General features: G+C 40.6%; 2 protein-coding genes across 2 annotated transcripts; one reads left to right on the top strand and one right to left on the bottom strand.

Moving 5' to 3' along the window:
* Nucleotides 1–271: 271 nt before the first annotated feature.
* Nucleotides 272–985, top strand: LOC11406185 (agamous-like MADS-box protein AGL62). Its single transcript, XM_003628059.3, has one exon. The coding sequence runs from the start codon at nt 272–274 to the stop codon at nt 983–985; it is 714 nt and encodes a 237-aa protein (XP_003628107.1).
* A 1,976-nt stretch (nt 986–2,961) lies between these two features.
* On the bottom strand, nt 2,962–13,310 carry LOC112417339 (uncharacterized). Its single transcript, XM_039829021.1, has 6 exons — nt 9,880–13,310; nt 8,721–9,590; nt 6,778–8,642; nt 6,161–6,555; nt 4,055–4,209; nt 2,962–3,103 (listed from the first exon to the last, which is right to left on the bottom strand). The coding sequence occupies exons 1-6, from the start codon at nt 13,308–13,310 to the stop codon at nt 2,962–2,964; spliced, it is 6,858 nt and encodes a 2,285-aa protein (XP_039684955.1).
* Between the last annotated feature and the right edge of the window lie 1,591 nt (nt 13,311–14,901).

Genomic DNA, 14,901 nt, shown 5'->3' with positions numbered 1-14,901 from the left:
AACGATGAATTATCTTCCATATATACCTGTAAAAAGAGATATGTTGATAATCTCTCAATCTAGTAAATATTTTATTTTGTAATGAAAAGTCACAACTTTCGAAAAACAACCGCTTCTTGAAAATATATTCACAAAATTTGAGCGGAAATATACTCACAAAATTTGTCTATAAAATAACTCCTTGACGCCCAATTCCAATGTATCATTTCTTAGTCTAAATTTACAAATACACTCACCTACCCTTTTCTTTCTCTCGTTTTGTACTTCAACCATGTCGAGTGAAAGGAAAAGCCGAGGTCGCCAAAAGATTGAGATGAAAAAAATGAGCAACGAGAGCAACTTGCAAGTGACTTTCTCGAAGCGCCGTAGTGGGCTCTTCAAGAAAGCCAGTGAGCTTTGCACTCTCTGTGGTGCAGATGTTGCTCTTGTTGTTTTCTCACCTGGGGAGAAGGTATTTTCATTTGGCCAACCCAATATTGATACGGTCATAGATCGTTATCTCTCTCGAGTCCCACCCCAAAACAATGGTACCATGCAATTCATTGAGGCTCACCGCAACGCCAACGTGTGTGAGCTCAATACCCAGCTGACTCAGATCAACCAGCTACTGGACATGGAGAAGAAACGTGCTGAAGAGCTGAGTCACTTGCGCAAGGCGACCGAGGCTCAATTTTGGTGGGCTGGTCCCGTTGATGGGATGAATATGGCCCAACTTGAATTTTTCAAAAAGGCTTTGGAGGAGACTAAGAAAGTGGTTGCACATCATGCTGATAGGCTTGTAATTCAGGGTGCTCCTACTCAAACCTTTCCATTTTTTGTTGGAAATGGTTCATCCTCTAACATGCCTCTCCATCATCAACCAAATCCTTCGCAAACCCAAATGTTTCCAGCACAATTTTTTCAGAATCCTATGTTACAATCTCATTTGTTTGGTTCCAACAATATGAGGGGAGGAGGTGGATATGGACCCTCCAGATTCTTTTGATCCGAGCCCTTAGATCCACCTTAAGATGTCTGTGTTAATTATGTTTGTGTTTTTATGTTTCATGTTGTTTTAAATTAATTTTCAAGCACACATGCTTAACCCAGTTTCATGTATGTGACTTGGTTAGGATCGAGTCTTAGTGTTATTGAGTCTTTCATTGTATTTATAGTTTGAAGTTGAATTTGTACTTGTGTTGTATTCTTTATTATTTGAATAAAGGGCATCTTATTTATCTATATTTTCATATTGCTTCAAAATTTTATTTAATCTTTTTAAGTCCAATATGAATTTGTTGCATTCCCTCATCATTTTTTAATCATTAGTTGCGAGTTTCAAAATCATGATCAATTGTAAAAAAAAGGTGGGTCAGAGGATAAAAATTAGCATTTGTGCTAAAATCAATTAAAAGTTATGGGATAATTTACATATTTTTTGGTTTTTCACAATTTATTTCAATTGAAGATAATCCTATTAGAGGTATTGTGCTCGCGATTTTCGGATATCAAACCATTAATTGATTTGAATCGTCGATCTTTGAACTCTCGATTTTTATTCGTGGGAAGGGAAAAAATGAGTAAAAACCCTCATCGAGACTTTGGATTCGGGGGTTGGTTATGCGAAGGGAAGGTGCTAGCACCCTAAGCATCTACGGTATTCCGTAGGAACCTCTTACCTAAATTATCTTGTGCTAAATTCATTGCTTATTTGAAAATTAACTACCTAAAAATCTAAGTGAAAGAATGGGGGAAGAAGAAGCATGTTTTTGGTTATTTTTATTTGATTTGGAAGGATACAAATCCCATGCCTACATACCCTTGAAGAGAAGGGATCAAAACCAATGTAGTTCACCTAAAAAGTTTCTTTTTGGTGGGTTAGGTTGATTTTAACAATTTTGAAAAAAAGGTTTTAAGAAGGGATAAGAGGCCTCAAGGCATGAGAGAAAATAAAGTGCGGTTGGTCAAATTTTAATTACAAGAAATCAAGTCTATTATGAATATTAATTCAATTAAGCATTTGATTAAGAAAATAAAAGGAAAAAGGACACTTGGGTTACAAGCCAAGGTTTATTAAGAAAATATTTTTGGAGTTTTGCCTATTTGATTTTTTTGGAAAAAATGATTTTTCTAAACTAACGGTAAAAACTAACATAGCGGTGCAACGTCGCAAGAAATAAACGTGAGGTGTCGGTGCAAGTGTCGGTGCTTGTGTTACCTACATTATTACATCATTCCTAGATACATTCTATGGTCTCAAGAGAAATATAATAATGAGAAATAAAAAATGCGCAAGATAAATTACATCAATTTCCTAATTATACACACTAAACAAAATTAATGACAATAAAATGACAAGAAATTAAAATATGCATGAGATGATTCTAAATAAAAAAAATGGGAATTATAAAATAAAAACAGTAAATAAAAATTAAAACAAACACCATATTTTTGTAGGTTTTTTTTAGATAATTTTCCTTTAGCAAAGGGGTGCAGAAAGTAAAAAACAGAGGTGTAATTAACAAAACTGTAGTGAAATTTGAAAACAATTGGGCTTAGGCAAAAACGGGTCGTGGGTGGGTCGGTTAGACCCGCCCGGTTCGGATTAATATAAATAGGGTGTAAGACCCATTTTTCTTCATTTTCTCAAATCCTTTCTCTCTCTTCTCTCTTCCTCTCACGTGAATCTCTCTTTTCTTCTTCTTCTTCTCCGGCGAGCTTCGCCGCTCCGGCGTGGTGGTCCGCCGGCCCAACAGGGCGGCGCCGCCGCGCCGGAGATGTGAAAGTTCTCCGTTTTCAATTTTTTTTACATTTTTAGATACCCTTTTTTGTTTTAAACACGAATCTAAACTCAGTTTTTTGAAATACTACCTTACAAACTCTAGATCTACAATTTTAGAACCGGACAAAAGAACAACCAAAAACAAACAAGCAACACGTTCACCAAACATTAAGAAAGAACAGATCTACATGATACATGAATTAGCGAAGCTTTACCTCTGATTGGATCGGAGAAAAAGCGAATTTAAACGAGAGGATTTCGATCTGCTGCTTGCTATGCCAGAGTCGGAAAACTCTTTCCCTCTTCCGAATATCCCACGAACCTGTTGTGTTGTTTATGAGCCTGAAACAAAAAAACAGATCGAAAACGAACGTTGGTGACAGATCCGAATTCGTTGTTGTTAGCGATGAACAATTTTCGGGTTTGGAATTAGATGCTCTTCCTATTATTCATGGTTCCTGGTAATATTTGGATGTTATACGATTTTGTGGTTTGTGAGTTTCTGGTGAATTTGTGGCTTATGGAAAATTTATGGATAAACATTCATGAATTGTTCATAAGGTGTTCATGGTATTTTTTGGATTTGATTAGGGTTTTGGATGATGTGACTGCGGTTGAAAAGTCTCTGTTTTTTCTGTTTGCGGCTAAGTTTTTTTCTTCTCGCGGCTGTTTTGTTTTTTCTGTCCCATTCTCTTTTTGCAGCCCTGATTTTATACCATTAGGGTTGAAGATAATAAGGAAATAACTTGCAGATTACTACTGAGTGGCTGGATTTGGCAACATTCATTTGACCCTATGAATCTGCCTAAAATGAGGCATGCGAAGAAGGAAAGAAAAAATATGGACCCTTGCCGGAAATTTTCGGACTTACTGACAATATTGGACAAAAACGGAAAATAAACATTCATGAAATATTAAAAAGAAATAACTGGCTTTAAAATTAAAATTAAAAAATGGAAATTAGACAATGCAAAATAAAAATAAAAAAGAAAATAATGGGAGAGAAAAGGGTCCGATTCAGAATAAAAATGAGGTATTTTAAAATACCTCCCTGCCGAAATTTTCACTGGATCATGAGATCGGCTAGAGTCAAACAACGCGTGTCCGTGGGATCCTTGGTCAAAATTTAGGGTATGACAGATGCCCCTATTTAAGTTTTTCCGTCACAGGGATTTTACAAATATCAATTTTAGAATCCATGGGTCGGAGAGACTTAAATATTAAGTACGCTAATTTTGACCAATTGAAATGCTAAGAATGCCATGCTCATGACTGTAATATATGAACACTTACGATGCACTTACGAATGCAAGGGTACTGAACCGATACTGACCGGGGGACATACCGATAGGTATCACTGGGGAGGAAACACTGCTTAGACGAACGTACGAAATGAAATACTGTCTATTACCATTACTGCGGTAAAGACCAACATACGGAAAGAGATACTGTCCATTATCTCAACTCGGATAACGACCAACATACGAAAGTGAAATACTGTCAATTACCTCGACCAACTTACGAAAAAGAAATACCGTCAGTTACCTCGACTCGGATAACGACCAACTTACGAAAAAGAAATACCGTCAGTTACCTCAACTCGGGTAACTACCGACTTACGAAAAGGAGATACCGTCAGTTACCTCAACACGGATAACGACCAACTTACGAATAAGAAATACCGTCAGTTACCTTTACTAGGGTAACGACCGACTTGTGGAAAGGAGATACCGTCAGTTACCTCAACACGGATAACGACCAACTTACGAATAAGAAATACCGCCAGTTACCTCAACACGGATAACGACCAACTTACGAATAAGAAATACCGTCAGTTACCTCAACACGGATAACGACCAACTTACGAATAAGAAATACCGTCAGTTACCTTTACTAGGGTAACGACCAACTTATGAAAAGGAAATACTACCGTCAGTTACCTTTACTAGGGTAACGACCAACTTATGAAAAGGAAATACTACCGTCAGTTACCTTTACTAGGGTAACGAACAACTTATGAATAAGAAATATCATCAGTTGCCTCAACACGGGTAACGACCAACATGATAAAAGTCAACTGCTACCAGTACGAGGATAGCTTTCATAAGGTACTAGGGAGCTGAAATATATATTGAGACAAAGACTATTGGATGGGACCTGCCTCTTGAAATAACCTTTAATTGGTGACAACCTTGAATCAAACACATTGGGGATGACACTTTTTACGGGATACATTAAAATATGACACTTGGTAATAACGTAACTATGCATGAATGATATTTGTATGCATGCTATCTATGCATGAATGAATGAACATGTACGAGACACATATGATAGTACAACGACAAGATTATTGAGGGATGATTGGGCAGGTCCAGAACGGAAATGGCCCGGTATCATAGTACAAACAACTCGGTAATCTTCATCAGGGCACAACCCTTTAAGCACAACACTGATGGGGCAATGAACCAAAAGTCAGACCACTAGCCGAAGTCGCCATTTCTGGATTGAACTGGAGTACTTTCACAAGCTCATGCTTCAAATAGTCATTGCTTTTCCTTTGGTATACTTTGAAATCCCTAACTTTTGCCTGGACTGCCCTTTCGGGTTTTCAATCCACCGGGATGCTCTTTTTTGCCTAAGCCGCCCTTTCGGGTTTTCAACTTAGCGAGTTCATTTTTTTTCTTTTTTTTCTTTTATATTTTTTTAGCAATGACCATACCCGTGCTTTTGAATCGAACATTGACACATGTTTCTACGATACGTGAATTAAAGATAAAATGTTTGTCAATTTTGCTTTTTCCAAAAGAAAACATAAAGATTTTTTTTTTTTTTTTTAAAAGGAATTTTCAAAGTTTTTACCTCAAGTATTAACAGTAAAAATGGAAGAGAACTTGCACATAGAATAAATAGGAACTTCAAATAAAAGGCACGGGCTCAAATTGATTTAAAATAAATGGTAACCAACCAAAGGTATGGCACCACAGATCACAAAGTTTGGAACATGGTAATTAATATGGGGAAGGTACATTGAACACAATAACCATCATACTTCCTACCAACTTTGGATTCCACTATTTCGATTGCTTCAATATCGAAGATCTTTTGACGGCTTAGGTGCCCCAAGTGAATGATGCTTCATCTGATGCAGTTACTTGTCATAATCCTTAAATTTTGCATAGATCGCCCTTGCGGGTTTTCAATCTATCAGGATATATTTTTTTTTTTTTTTTTTTTTTTTTTTTTTGTCTCTAATTTTTGCCTGGACCGCCCTTTCGGGTTTTCAGTCCACCGAGACGCTCATTTTTGGTTTAGGCCGCCCTTTCGGGTTTTCAACCTACCGAGCTGTTCTTTTATAAACATTTAGACAAAGTATTTCTTGACTGCATCAGAATTCACAGGACGAGGTAAATCCTCTCCATCCATGGTTGTAAGAATTAAAGCACCACCAGAGAAAGCTCTCTTCACTACATAGGGACCTTCATAATTAGGTGTCCACTTGCCCCTAGGGTCTGGTTGAAAAGACTTGATACTCTTGACTACTAGGTCTCCTTCTTTAAATTCACGGGGACGAACCTTCTTATCAAATGCTTGTTTCATCCTTGTCTGATATAGTTGTCCGTGACACAAAGCAGCCATGCGCTTCTCCTCAATCAAATTCAACTGATCGTACCTATTCTGACACCATTCAGCCTCTGACAACTCAGCTTCCATCAAGACTCTCAAAGACGGGATTTCAACTTCTACAGGAAGTATCGCTTCCGTACCATACACCAAGGAAAAAGGGGTTGCCCCTGTTGAAGTACGCACTGAAGTACGGTAACCATACAAAGCATAGGGTAACATCTCATGCCAGTCCTTATAGGTGACCACCATCTTCTGCACAATTTTCTTGATATTCTTGTTTGCAGCTTCGACTGCACCATTCATCTGGGGTCTATAAGGAGAAGAGTTATGATGCTCAATCTTGAAAACATCACATAATTCCTTCATCATCTTATTGTTCAAATTCGTACCATTATCCGTGATAATCTTGTTAGGGACACCATAGCGACATATGATATTGTTCTTGATAAACCGGACCACCACCTGCTTGGTCACATTAGCATAAGAAGCCGCTTCAACCCACTTGGTGAAGTAGTCAATGGCCACTAGTATGAAACGATGTCCATTGGAAGCTTTTGGTTCGATCCGACCAATCATATCAATGCCCCACATAGAGAACGGCCACGGAGACGAGATAACGTTGAGCATAGACGGTGGTACATGAATCTTATCTGCATAAATCTGGCACTTGTGACATTTCTTGGCATAGTGATGGCAATCAGCATGCATTGTTATCCAGTAGTAGCCTGCCCTCAATGCTTTCTTAGCCATTGAATATCCACTAGAATGGGTCCCAAATGAGCCTTCATGTATCTCATGCATTAATAAATCTGCTTCTCGTCGGTCCACACATCGGAGCAAAACTGAATCAAAGTTCCTTTTGTACAAAACATCTCCACTTAGAAAGAAGTTACCAGACAATCTTCTTAAAGTTCTCTTATCTTTACGGGATGCCCCAGGAGGGTACTCTTGAGTTTGAAGAAACACCTTAATATCATGAAACCACGGCTTATCATCGAAAACTGCTTCGGCTGCAAACACATAAGCAGGCCTATCAAGGAATTTGACACTGATCAGCGGCACGTCATTGCCATGATTCACTTTGATCATTGAAGATAAAGTAGCTAGGGCATCTGCCATTTGATTCTCATCCCGAGGAATGTGGTGCAGTTCCACCTTGTTGAAGAAAGTCAACAAACGTCTTGCATAGTCTCTGTAAGGTACCAAACCATCATGGTGAGTTTCCCATTTTCCTTTGATCTGGTTAATCACAAGAGCTGAATCTCCATATATGTCAATATTTTTGATCCTCAAGTCAATGGCTTCTTCAATACCCATGATGCAAGCTTCATATTCTGCAATGTTGTTGGTGCAATCAAACCGGAGTCTTGCAGTGAAAGGAATGTGAGTACCCTTTGGAGTAAGGATAACCGCCCCTATTCCATTACCATAGACATTAACGGCCCCATCAAATATCAAACCCCACTTAGAGTCTGGATCAGGACCTTCACCGAACAATGGTTCGTCACAATCTTTCATCTTCAAATACATGATCTCTTCATCTGGAAAATCAAACTTGATAGGCTGATAATCTTCAATTGGTTGATGAGCTAAATGGTCAGCAAGAATACTACCTTTGATGGCTTTCTGAGTGCGGTAGACAATGTCATACTCGGACAATAACATCTGCCAACGAGCAATTCTTCCTGTTAAAGCCGGCTTCTCAAAAATGTACTTGATCGGATCCATTTTGGATATCAACCAAGTAGTGTGATTAACCATATAGTGACGAAGACGCTTAGCAGCCCATGCCAAAGCGCAACAGGTTTTCTCAAGCATAGAATATCGGGACTCACAATCAGTAAACTTCTTACTCAAGTAGTAAATGGCGTGCTCTTTCTTTCCAGTCTCGTCTTGTTGACCCAACACACAGCCCATAGAATCTTCTAACACAGTCAAATACATGATCAAAGGCCTCCCTTCGACCGGAGGGACAAGAATCGGGGGTCCTAACAAATACCCTTTGATGCTGTCAAAAGCTTTCTGGCAATCTTCCGTCCAAACAATCCCTTGATCTTTACGGAGTAACTTGAATATCGGCCCACATGTGGCAGTCATATGAGAGATGAATCTGGAGATGTAGTTCAGTCTTCCTAGAAAACCTCTAACTTGTTTCTCTGTCTTTGGAGCAGGCATTTCCCTGATAGCTTTGACTTTGTCGGGATCCACTTCAATACCCTTCTGGCTGACAATAAAACCCAAGAGCTTGCCGGATCTAACACCGAAGGTACACTTATTAGGATTCAAACGGAGTTTGTACTTTCTCAACCGTTGGAACATCTTCAACAAATACTCAACATGTTCTTCTTCAGTACCTGATTTGACAATCATGTCATCCACATACACTTCAATCTCTTTATGTATCATATCGTGGAATATTTTAGTCATGCCTCTCTGGTAAGTGGCACCAGCATTTATCAACCCAAACGGCATTACTAAGTAGCAGAACGCGCCCCAAGGCGTGATGAACGACGTCTTTTCTCTATCTTCTGGAGCCATCTTGATCTGGTTATACCCGGAGAATCCATCCATGAAGGAGAATACCTTGCATCTAGCAGTACTATCAACCAATACATCAATGTGAGGTAAAGGGAAATCATCCTTCGGACTAGCTTTGTTCAAATCCCGATAGTCAACACACATTCTGACCTTACCATCTTTCTTTGGAACGGGCACTATGTTGGCCAACCATTGAGGATATTCAGAGGTAATCAAGAAACCTGCATAAATTTGCTTTCGCACTTCCTCTTTGATCTTGAGAGCCATATCTGGATGAGATCTTCTTAACTTCTGCTTGACTGGAGGACACTCGGGCTTTAAAGGCAAACGGTGTTCCACAACATCATGGTCTAACCCCGGCATGTCTTTGTAGGACCATGCAAATATATCATCATACTCTCTGAGAAGCTCAATTATCTTTTTCTTGACAGACGCCTCCAACGACGCTCCAATCTTAATTTCTTTTTTATCATCCTCAGTGCCCAGGTTGATTAACTCTATTTCTTCCTTGTGAGGCTGAAAGGCTTTTCTTTCTTGCTCTAACATCCATCGGAGCTCATCGGGAATCTCTTCATCCTCTTCTACCCAAGCTTCGTAAACTGGGAACTCAAAGTTGGAAGGCAGCATAGGGTCACTATGTTCAACGGGCTCATGTATGTTCAGTCTGCATATGATTCATGATTGATTTTTTAGCAAAAGAGTGAATGCAGACCTTTGAAATTGATATTTTTTTTTTTTTAAAAGAAAAAGAGAACAAGTTTTTTGGTTTTTTGTATTACCATTTTTCCAGAAAAAGCACTAAAATAAAATAACGGCCGTGACAGAAACGACAATTTTCATTAATACTGAAAATAAACTCAAAGCAAAAACAAACCCTACAAGATTTCACTTTCGTCTGGGGTAGGACGAAAGGAGTTTTCTTAAAAAAGCAACAAAAAAGACAAACACATTACTTAGAAAGAGGTATCGCAGAAGGGATGTCAACAGCAATCCAATTGCAGCAGTTTCCACCCGGAGTCACAAAGTCAGGTGCCACCTCTTCTGATTGATCTTCCAAGATTGCATTAGTTTCAGGTGGCGCATTAATGAATCCAGCACTGTGAAAAGTACCTCTAGTTGGGTCGAACATCACTTGATTATTGCCGGAGAAACCCAGACCTTCCTTGCGCTTGTTCTCAGGCAACTGTACTAACTTCCCCCAACCTTCTGCTTTTCCTTCTTGAATTACTCTCTGAGCATCCTTTAGAGAGGCCATGCATGTTTCACCTCTTGTAGTACCGCTTTCGACCGAAAGCCCTTGGAATGACGTTCCATCCGGACTTTCACCACCAATGAAGGAAAAAGACGACAAATGGCTAACCAAAAAAGCTGATTCCCCACTTACTGTAACAAGTTTTCCACGACTCACAAACTTTAACTTTTGATGAAGGGTGGATGTTACTGCCCCGGCTTCATGAATCCATGGTCTACCAAGTAAACAGCTGTAGGAAGCTTGAATATCCATTATCTGGAATGTAACTTTAAACTCTTGGGGCCCAACAGTGATAGGTAAATCTACTTCTCCCCATACCGTCTTCCTGGATCCATCAAATGCCCTTACTGATACACAACTAGGCCTAATGAATCCATCTGAATATGTCAATTTATCAAAGGTCGTCTTTGCCATCACATTGAGGGAAGAACCGGTATCTATCAAGACATTGGACAAAGAATCCGTTTTGCACATAACAGAGATATGCAAGGCCATATTATGGTTCTTCCCCTCCACTGGGAGGTCTTCATCACTGAAACTCAGATTGTTGCATGCCGTCACATTTCCAACAATGCTCCCAAATTGACCCAAAGTCACGTCATGGTCTACGTAGGCTTGATTCAACACTTTCATCAATGCATCCCTATGAGCATCAGAGCTTGTCAATAGTGACATGATAGAAATCTTTGATGGAGTCTGCAATAACTGATCCACTATCTTATAATCACTTTTCTTGATCAGCTTCAAAATCTCATCATTATCAGTTTCACCAGGTTGAACCATACTCTTACCCTTGCTAGGATCTGGTATTGGCACTGACTCTATCACCGGAGCTTTCTTCTTTGCTTGCACAACTGCCGGAAGGATGCGTCCACTTCTCAGAATTTGACTATTCTCTGCAATGTTACTCACGGAAGTTGAGGGACTCCAGGATATTTCTTTACCATTCTCTATGCTTATAGGTTCATAATTATACGGCATGGCGTTTTGAGAGAAAAACGGCTTGGGTCTCGGCACACAAATTACCAGAGGAGCGACAGCTGGCTTGGAACTGTCCTTGAACACCGGAGTAACACCATCAATTGGTTTCGCACTATCCTTGAACACAGGGATTACAACACAGACACTCTTCTCTTCCCTTGTGACAACCAGCTCTTCCCGATCCATTAGCCCTTGCACATCATCTTGAACCTGCGCGCAACCGCGGGGATCCACAGAACATACCTCACAAATATTATGATTGTGGCTAAACATAGCTGCCTCACACATCTTCACATGTAACAGAACCAACGGAGTTTTGATATCCTGAGAGCGAGTGACAAGACCCCCTTCTTGATAATCTTCAACCATGTTAACAGTAGGCCCATGGGGTGGCAGAGGATGGTCTGGAGCAGCAGGGTTCGGGTCAGTGAAGGATAAATCTTTGCTGTGAATCAACTTTTGAACTGCCTCTTTAAGGGGGTAACAGTGTTCAATGTCGTGTCCTGGTGCCCCTTGATGGAAGGCACAATTTCGATCAGCACGGAACCAAGGGGGTAAAGGGTTCTGCACACGAGGAGGTGGTAGGGTCTGAACAAGACCTCGGGCAAGCAAGGAAGGTAACAAGGCTTCATATGTCATGGGGATAGGGGGAAATTGGTTTCTTTGAGGGCGAGTATGTTGTTGTTGAGCTCGAGGGCGAGGCTGTTGCTGTTGAGGTGGTGGGGGATAGTATGGTTGTTGATAAAACGGTTGGGGTTGATAAGGTTGTGGTTGATATAGTGGTGGATAATATGGATGGGGTGTTTGAGGCCTTTGTAGTTGATAGTTTGGATTTTGTGGAGTTGGGGTAGGTGGTGGAATGTTAGCAACATAGGGGTAGCTAGGGTATATAGGCTGGGATCCGCCATGGGCCACCATGCCAACCTCTTGAGCGTTCTTCTTTGAGTACCCATTTCCGAACTTCCTATTACCATTAGATGAACCAGCTGAAGAAGCACCATCTCTACTTACACGTCCCTTACGGACCCAATCTTCAATGCGCACACCCATATCTACCATATCGGTAAACTTCTGTGAAGCACAACCAAGCATCTTCTCTGAGTAGAAAGGGCTCAGAGTCTCATAGAATAGATCGGACACTTCTCTTTCATCCAGAGGCGGACGGATTTGAGCAGACTTCTGAATGAAGCGTTGAGCGTATTCCTTGAAAGATTCCTTATCACCCTGAGTCATAGATTGCAGTTCTTTCCGGTTAGGTGCCAGATAAGAGTTATACTTGTACTGTTGGATGAAAGCATTGGCCAATTCCTCAAAGGTTGTGATGCCCTTCAAATTCATATACCATGTGTGTGCGGGACCAGTCAAACTGTCCTGGAAACAGTGAATAAGCAGAGGCTCATTATTCTTGTGAGCAACCATCTTCCTGACATATGTGACTAAGTGCATCTCAGGGCAAGTATCCCCTGTGTACTTTTCAAAGATCGGCATTTTAAACTTATGAGGTATCACCACATCTGGAACCAAGCAGAGGTCATTCACATTCTGACTGAACATTTCTTTACCGCGGATAGTCTTTAACTCTTTGTGCACCGCCTCAAACCTTTCTTCCAAGTTTCCCACCCTATCATCACCAGCCACACTATTGGAGTGATAAACCTGTTCTTCTTCTTGATGAGCAGCATGAACAAGGGGTCCAGCATAGGTCATAGTGGCCTGAGGACAAGGCTGGCCGGACTGATAAAACGGTGTTTGTTGATGTCCAAAAGAAAACTGCATTTCTGGTGCATTATGACGAACACCTTCATTATTTGCGAGTGGCATGCCCCACGGATAGCCTGGCGGCATATGATACTGAGGAGGAATAGAAGAACCAAGAGAGCCAGCAGGACGAAACCCTGAACTATACATATTTGTCATATCACCAGAGGAAAACTGATTCACCAAAGGCTGTGTAATACCAATAGTTGCGGTAGAACCAGCAGGCTGTGAGACTTCAACATCTGCCCGAACAGTCTGAACAACTTTTGCTTGAGAGGCTTGTGCCTGTGCGGCCAACATGTCCATCATCATTGCAGTTATTTTTTCCATACCTTCCTTGAGGCTACTAACCTCTTCCCTAAGGTCACTGTTCGTTTGTTCAGCATCTGCCATTTTCCTCTTGAGGTATGCTCGGGTATGATGAACACGGGTAGGTTTGTACTGAATACGCCGGGCCACCTTTGCTTTTTTCCTGAGGCAGAAATGAGGAAAGTATGAGACTTGGCTTTGACACTTTTTATGAATGCAATATGATGCATGATATGCTATATGCCAGAATATGCAATTTTTATATATATATTTTTTTATCGAAGGACCTATAGAAGCAATTTTGTAAACATATCAACCTAAACAATTCACTAAAAAACAAAGTTGATCACAAGATAATTCCCTTTCTAACAACAAAGCCAAGAGATAGACTTTAAAGTAAAACACAAATAATTCCCTTTTAACAAACTGAGTCAAGGGATAGACTCCAAAATACATAAAGAAAAACTAAGAAAAAGACATGAAAAACAAACTGAGACTCTCAAGCTCCTGAAGCGGACTAATCCTCAAAATCAGAATGTGGACCATCAAAGAGATCCATACGCTTCTTCTTTCGCCCGGGAATTCGATCAAGGGCGGCATCCTTCTCCTTGATTCTTTCATTCAGCTTGGCGATTATCACATCTTTCTGTCGGCTATCATAGGCTTCTTGCTCCAGCAAGCCCATTACAGTCTCATAATCCTTATCCTTCTTCTGACACTCCCTTTTCCACATATGTATCTCACGTTCCGCTTCGGCTAAACGCTCTTGGTACTCTTCCTTGGTTTGTGGGAGTAGAGGTAAAGGTATTTCTGGAACGGTCGAAGATAAGAATCTTGGCAAGGTATAAGGCATACCAAAAGCTGTAGCTCTATCAATCACCCACTGTGTATACGATTCATGTGCAAAGCTCTGTTTTCTTCCCAATTGGATTCCATCAAACTTACGAATAGAGTGCCAAGCTTGCACAAACCGCATCCTCAAATTTGTATGATCATTTTTGTTAAGATAAAACTCATTGGACAGAGAAAGACTGTCAGGTCTCCCCTTCATAGGGTATCCGTACTGACGCATAGCAAGAGTAGGGTTGTAAGTAATTCCTCCACACGTACCGATAAGGGGCACATTTTCAAACTCTCCACAACTGCCAATAATTCCTGCGGTGTTAGTACCCGCATGGACCCACACAATGTCAGCTGGAGTGAGAGGCATGATCCTCTCAGACCAAGAAGCTTTCCCGGAGTTCTCTTTGGAGAAGACAGACTTAGTTAAATGTGAAGCATACCATCTGTATAGCAGGGGTGCACAACAAACAATCAGTCCACCCTCTCGGATATTTCTGTGGTGAATAGAATGGTAAGTGTTTGCAAGTAAAGTGGGAACTGGGTTCTTGGCTAGAAAAATCTTAATTGCGTTGAGGTCGACAAAGTTGTCCATGTTGGGAAACAAGAAAAGGCCGTATATGAGTAAGGTGAAAATAGATTCAAAGGCATTGGTCTTTTTGGCTTTCACAAAGTCGGAGGCTTTTTGGTAGAGGAACTTGGCGGTTAAGCCTTGGAGGTTGTTTTTAATGGTGAAGTGAGGATGAACCAAGTCAGAAGGTTTGAGGTGAAGGGCTTCTGCAATAGTTGCATTTTTGGGGCTGGGTTCAAGGCCGTTGAAAGGTTCTCCCTCGGA

The sequence above is a fragment of the Medicago truncatula genome, chromosome 8, assembly GCF_003473485.1.
Source record: "Medicago truncatula cultivar Jemalong A17 chromosome 8, MtrunA17r5.0-ANR, whole genome shotgun sequence".
Taxonomy (NCBI): Eukaryota; Viridiplantae; Streptophyta; class Magnoliopsida; order Fabales; family Fabaceae; genus Medicago; species Medicago truncatula.
Note: the sequence above shows the minus strand (reverse complement) of the source record. Positions and strands in the feature narration are given on the sequence as shown.

Excerpts from the sequence above, each read along its gene's own strand:
- LOC11406185 (XM_003628059.3), top strand. The coding sequence starts at position 272 with ATGTCGAGTGAAAGGAAAAGCCGAGGTCGCCAAAAGATTGAGATGAAA.
- LOC112417339 (XM_039829021.1), bottom strand. The coding sequence starts at position 13,310 with ATGGCAGATGCTGAACAAACGAACAGTGACCTTAGGGAAGAGGTTAGT. Across the intron at positions 8,643-8,720 it reads ACTGAAGAAGAACATGTTGA|ATCCGGCAAGCTCTTGGGTT; the intron begins GTATTTGTTGAA and ends CTTCGGTGTTAG. Across the intron at positions 6,556-6,777 it reads CAAGATTATCACGGATAATG|GGGCAACCCCTTTTTCCTTG; the intron begins GTACGAATTTGA and ends GTACTTCAACAG.